Source organism: Papaver somniferum, chromosome 9 (assembly GCF_003573695.1).
Source record: "Papaver somniferum cultivar HN1 chromosome 9, ASM357369v1, whole genome shotgun sequence".
NCBI lineage: Eukaryota > Viridiplantae > Streptophyta > Magnoliopsida > Ranunculales > Papaveraceae > Papaver > Papaver somniferum.
The window spans coordinates 100,625,138-100,631,935 of NC_039366.1; the positions used below are offsets into that span (position 1 = coordinate 100,625,138).

General features: G+C 38.7%; 1 protein-coding gene across 1 annotated transcript; it reads right to left on the minus strand.

Moving 5' to 3' along the window:
* Positions 1-427: 427 nt before the first annotated feature.
* On the minus strand, positions 428-4,248 carry LOC113310283 (fasciclin-like arabinogalactan protein 17). Its single transcript, XM_026558897.1, has 3 exons — positions 2,670-4,248; positions 1,054-1,180; positions 428-854 (listed from the first exon to the last, which is right to left on the minus strand). Exons 1-2 carry the CDS (start codon positions 4,000-4,002, stop codon positions 1,107-1,109), a joined length of 1,407 nt encoding a protein of 468 aa, XP_026414682.1. The 5' UTR covers positions 4,003-4,248; the 3' UTR covers positions 428-854; positions 1,054-1,106.
* Between the last annotated feature and the right edge of the window lie 2,550 nt (positions 4,249-6,798).

A 6,798-nucleotide genomic window follows, 5' to 3' on the forward strand; every position in this document is an offset into this window, starting at 1 on the left:
TTTTGGCTTCCGATTGCATTCGGAGGGTAACAATGTTATCATATCCTCCGAATATATAAGGGTAATTTCGCCATTACGAATTACGCGAGATAAGGGCTGGCTACATTTTCCCTTTGGATGACCTTTTTTGTTTTATTGTTGGCCCCTAAATCCTTTTGAATGGCCCCTAAAAACGCGAGGAAAATATAGGCTGGTTTGTGTAAACCAGCCTATCTTTTAGAGACCGAGGGAGTAGTGTTTTGGCTCACACAATGAAACCAACAACGTGGCTTTCCACTATTCAGAAAGGGGTGGAATAATCTATAAAATTATTTCATTTGCTCGCATAATAAAAAAGAAAAAGAAAAAAAAAGTACCAGTTAAGTATCATTTTTCGGTTGCATTCTCTCTCTTTAGAATCGGATACTAAAATAATAAACTCTTTCAATTAACACAAAACACTATATAATTACTATAATAATGATATCATCTATACATCCAAAAATGTAATGAACAAAAGAAAAAATTGGTATTTCTTGTATTGTACTTCACATGCACATGTTTTTGATAGGAACTCATAACAATGAAAAACCCCACCGGCCACCACCTCCCAAACCTAATACCTAAACCCAAACAGTTGTTTCAATTTTCTACCTTCTACCACTTTCTCGGGGTTTTCATTGCACAGAACAAAAAAATTCACCCAAAAATACACAAAAAAAAAGGAAAGGAAATATATCTAGAGAAAAAAAATAAAAAAAAATATAGCCCCATGATATTAATGGGTCTTTCTTCATTCACTTGACACTCTGTACACCTCTTTTCATGCTTTGCTTCGCTTTCCATGAATCTGGCTGGAGTAGTAGCACTAGTACCTGTAATAAGGATGTTAGTGTCTTTGCTTGCATGAATGTTATTCTTTTATCTTCTCGGGTGCAAACTATCTAGACTGGGGTCACACGCTTTGTAAAGTATGAAGCAAAACAAGATAGTAAAAGTTTTTGTTGCTAGAGTAAATAATCAGTTTTTACCAAAGAATGTTAGATCAAAAAAAGGTTTTTTTTTTTTTTTTACCTTTTCTTTGCTTTAAAGAGTTTGGACTAGTTTATGCTGTTGGTGGATTGTTTTCATTGGCAGTCGGTGAAATGTGAATCCTGACCAACTGCCCATAGCACCCCGCAAGTTACTTCCAATAATTTCCCTATACATTAAAAAATAGATTAAAATGTTAGCGCATAATGATATTAATAAAAAAGATATCAGCAAAGAAAATAATTTCTAAGAATATACAGAAAATCTGAATTACACACCCGAACAAATTCTTTTCGAGTCAGAGGTGACTAGTGATGATAATAATTAATCAATTCAATGCATATATATAGTAGTATATATAGAAAAACTATGGGCAATAAATTCAACTAATCTAGAAAAGAAGAAAAAAAAAACTGAACAAATACAAAAACAAATCATGTTCATTTCAGAGTCAAGACTAGAGATTAGATAAAGATTATTTGTTGTTGGAATTTTAAAACTGTCGGTGAAGAATCCAGATTCCTATAAACAATAAACACAAACAGCAAAAAACCCTTTGCTAGCACAGAGCTGGACTTTTCACTAGTCTTTTCCTAATTCTTTATCATTCTATCATATTCTTTTTAATTTGGCTTTCCGCAAATTAACCCTTAAAAAACTCTTTAATCTCTACCTCTCTGTGTGTAAAAGACTAAAATTGGCTGCCTTTCAGCAAAGAAAAATGGTCATGGTTAGTCCCTAAATGCCGTACCAAGTTGAATTATATTAATTTAGAGTTTAACACTTTAAAAATAAATATCACTGCAATGCTAATCATGGCATATTTCGCCACTGGTATTTCAAAGGGATGACCCTGAATGCCATATTAACCAGCGCCAGGTGCCAGCCAACTAAATGCCCATTTTAACCTGCGCCCGATGGTTCTAAGGGATGGAACTGCTAATGCCCGGTGTTTTTGTTTGACAAATGATGGTTAGGAGGAGCATATAATTGATGACACTAGACCTTCAACAGCCAAAATATAAAACCCTAACTCACATGCAACAGAACAAAAATTGTTAAGACCTGTAAGAACTGTTACTTTCAGAAGACAGAAGAATTTGCGAGTTGTTATTGGAAGTATTAAGATACAGCTTACTGATTATGACTGGATATCACTTATACTAAAGTTTTTTTTGTCTGGACTTGACTTTATGGGGTAAGTTGACCTAATCATAAATGGACCATAAACTCCCCAACCCACATTTCTCTTCTTTAAGCAGAATCCACATAAATGGTCTGTTGGGGTCATAGTGGTAAAATCTTAAAAGCCTAAAAGAGTGACTGAGTAAAACCCGTGACCACACTACTGAAAGTACACGGTAAGAAACAACTTTTAAAGGGAAACTGAAGAACAGTTTTCAGTGAATCATCTGACCCACCGACAAAAATATGACGTATCAATCGAATCTAGCTGCAAAATGGATGCCGGAATCTGACACCTTAAGTGTGAGAAAAGGAATAGTACCTAAAAGTTTAACCGGGGTAATGACCGGGTTCTGGTCACTGGATAAATTTTAGGAATTTTAACTAGCATTCAATTATGTGCAAACCAAAGCAATCGAGAAGAATATGATCAAAACTAATCAGACAAAAACTGAACTGAAATTAATTATTACCTCTTCTTGGCTTGACTGAAATTTTACTACCGGTAGACTGAACAGTCTTTTCAGTTTCAGGTTTGGGTTGATTTTCTTTTTCATCAGGAGGAAATAGGACTCCGTCAATACCTTGAACTGAAATTCTACCATCCGTGAAGATATCAGGATCAAACAGATAAGCGGATTCATCACCATTCCCAAATTTAACAGACCCATCAGCTTCTTGAGCAACAACTTTGTGAGGCAATCTCAAAGTATCATATTTCACTTTCCCAAACCTTCTCACGGCATTATACATACTCTCTTCAGTTTGATATTCAGGTATTATGTGATAATACATTATCTGTTCGGGTGCACCAGGTTCACTCAATTGATCTGTTGTTAATCTCGACATCGCTTCGTCGTTAGGTGCTAATACCGTAATCACATAACCTTCTGATACTAATTTACCCATCTCAGTTGCTAATGAAGTTAAGTTCACAAGGATATCAGCCATTTCATTATAACCACCGTAATGCAACAGAGTTTGAATAAAATCTTTAACCTGACTGTGCCCGTCGAAATGGTGGCGTGGTCCTCCCGGACCCGGTGCTGGAGCTGGTGCTAGTGATGGACCTGGTGCAATTGCGTCTTCAATCGGCAAAGCTGGTGGTGAACCGGCTGGGACCGGTGCTATTGGCTTTTTCAACCGGTTTGTTCTTGGATCAATTTCCGGTGCTCCCTCTGGTATAACTGCAGAAATAGCCCGTAAACTACGACGACTATTAAAATCCTCTTGCACGGATCGTGGAATTAATAGCCGTTCAATTCCGTGAATGATTCCGTCAGGACGAATTACAGCATCGGGATGAATAACTGCGGCGAGATCGACTTTCTTTGTTGAATCCTTGTTCGTGAATAAATTGAGATGTTCATGAGTGGAGAGAGTATGATGCCTGGTTGACTCGTTAACAGATGAAGAAGGCCACTCGGACGATCCGATTCGACTAGGGATGATATGAAACATCAACAGTTTTTGAAGAGATTTGATGTTACCTGGTTCGAGTAAGAATCGTTCGAATTCAGGATCAAGATCTCTCTCCAATGCTTCATTTCTTGGCGCGAAGATGGTGATGTTGTGTTTACCAACAGCTTCTTCTAATGTCTGTAATAACAAAGCTTTCTCAACCAATTCAGAGAGTTCAGTGTAATGAGAGTCTAGAAGTGCAACAAGAACTGAATTCGAATTAATCTGAACACCACTTGATGAATTTACTGGTAATGCACTTCCATAGATTGTACCTAGAATAGAGAGGAATGTAAAGACATAGAATATGGTTTTAGAAACAACGCCATGGATTTGGAAATCCATAACGAAGGATTGTAGAGAAACAAAAATGAACAAGAAGATGAAGCGAAAATTGGAGTTGCTGAGAGAAATGGGAAGGAGAAGAAGGAGAGGAAAAGATTTTGTTGAATTTTTTTGGAGTTAAAAAACTAACTTTACTCTCTTTCTCTGTTTCAGTAGTTTGGTGTTATGTGAGGGACTGGAGATGTAGGTTTCAACTTTCAAGAAGGCTAGTTAAGTTAGGATTTGAGTGGTATTTTTGGGTTTTAGTTTCTTCTGTTCTCTGGTGGGGAATATGAATATAAAAGTAGTGTTGGACGGACTTGAAGTAAAGGTAATTAAATTGAGTTGGTAAAGTAGTAACGTGTGGAGGCGTCAGAAGGAAAAATATTGTGGAAACGTGGCGATTAGTAGAAGCAAAGTTCTTTTACTAGGGGAGAGCGACCGGGGTTACTTCTTTTGGGATAAGCAAAGGCTTGTCCCGTTTTCTTTGTCTGTATGGGTGCATGAAGAATGAAGACCGTCTTCTCACCATTTACTTGAAGTGTAGCTTTTTGCATTAGCTGTTTCGTTCTAGGTTCATTTAACTTATGCGAAAGCCAGTAAGCAAACATGAGAATGAAAAATGAAAAACTCATTTAAAACCAATTCTACAAACACCCAAGGAAGTTGAAAAGATACTATCACTTCTTCGGGCCTATTCATAACTATGTGCTATGTCAAATATTCTATTTGCCATATTAGGTGGCATGGAAATCGAGCCGCACCACAATGGAAAAATAGTTGAGCGATAATGTTTCTAAAAAACGATATTGTCAACAACACCAACCATAAAGACTATATTATTGGATATAAAGTTAACATCGCTTGACGGAATGTTTAGCGGCAAACGTTAATTTTTTGTCGCATATAAATAGGTAGCTTTTAAATTCAAAATTTACTAATTTTTTTTCTATTTCTCCTTTTCAGCATTCTCTACAATTTTCTCAAATGGCAGAATTTCAAACCCAACTTGATTCAGCAGCAACGTAGCTTGATTTTTCTGCAGTTGCACTTGAAAGTGTTGTTAAGAAAAGGCAAAAAAAGAAATAGATAAAAGCAAAGTAACCAACTCAAACTTGCAGCTAAGAAAAGGCAAAAAAGAGTTTAAAGCAAAGGAAATTTAAAGGCAAAGAAGAAGATAAACAAATGAAACTCAGTCCAATAGCACGTTGATTGGAAGTTACATGGTGTTGAGAGGTAAAGATTAGATAGGTCCTGCACGACCTAGTCACAACAATGACTACACATTTTACTATAATAGTATGAGAGAGCTTGTTTTCCATTGTACTATGTTCTTCCTTTTATAGGTTTTTTCCAAAATCCCTCTTCTTATGATATTATCTCACATGTCATAGGTACCTTCTTATTTACAATTGTTGACATTCCTCCCAATATAACCTTCCACTTCTCTATTAATTCCTTCCTTATCCTTCCTATTCCATGGATATACCCTTTTGGACTTGGGCTTTAATACCCATGTTAATTAGTGGGCTTAACCTTTCTCTAGGGGTTCCCTAATCATGTATCAACGTTAGTCCCCTGGCTATTGGGTTAAACGTCAGATAACCCGATAGTCAACCGATTTTTTCATGTGCGCCCCTGGGAGCGAGAAGGGAAGCTGCCCTTATCAACCCCACGTTCACTCGGACGGTTGGCTTCTGCGCGACGTGTCAGAAGTCTTTTCAGTTTATTTTTTCCTTTATTTCACCTTTTTGTAACCGCCACGTCCCTCCCTCGAGTGCAGAAATTGAAGAAGTTGAGCATGAGGATCATGAGGAGTCGGTGTTACCCAAGCCCCCGGATGGCGATTCTTATACGATCGAAGAGTTTTTGGGAAATGCCATTCTAAAACGCGCCTTGAGACCAAGGGTTCATAGTGATGGCCGGAGCGTGTTTCCTATAGATGATAAACTCGTCCCCCGTATTCTTAATCTTCATGTGTTGCCATCCCCTCTTGTGACCGGATGGCTTATGCACCCTGAGCCGAAAGAGACGACTCTCTATTCATTCAAAAAGGTTCCGTGTATGGCCATTCACCGCGATGATTATCTTCTTCGTACTATCGAGTTCCGGTCTACCGCTATGACGCTGCGTATATGGCCTCATTGGGTAAAGCACATTTTCTCCAACCCCGACTATTTAGCCGTTATCAGGGCGACGAGTATCGAGGATGCAATAAACGCGTCCCTTCACCAGGAGATAGTCAGATTTAAGAATGATGTTACGCGGATTTGCTGCAGCTGGGTGCCTTCTGTTCACACTTTCCTTCTTGCATGGGGGGAGGTTACTTCATTCTGGAGGACGTGGTCGCGCTTACACGGATGTCTATCCATGGTACTCAGTCTTACGACGAGACGGCGATCTTCGAGGCTATGGCTGATGAAGATAAGGACTTATGGACCTACCTCATAAGTTATGAGGACAAGTCGCATAAGGAGCAAGTGAGGAAAGATAAAGTGCCGAAGAAGGGAGACGTGACTAAATCCAGCGGTTAAAAGGAAAAATTAATCCTCGCTGCCAATGGGGGAAAGCTAACGCCTACCGTGAAGGGGAAATCTACTGTATTGGGAAGCAAAAAACCACCTTCACCGCACCCTACAGGTGAGCGCTTACTTGCCAGTTCCACCCGAGCTTTTGAGGCCCTCCGAGGTTCAGCCGCTTCACCCGCGCTGGCTGCCGATTCTTCTGATTTTGTCATCAAACAGAACATGCGTGCCTCCTTTCCCCTCTGGATTAAGTATTAGGCTCCAAGACTAGTTGATAAGAAGGTCATGCCTT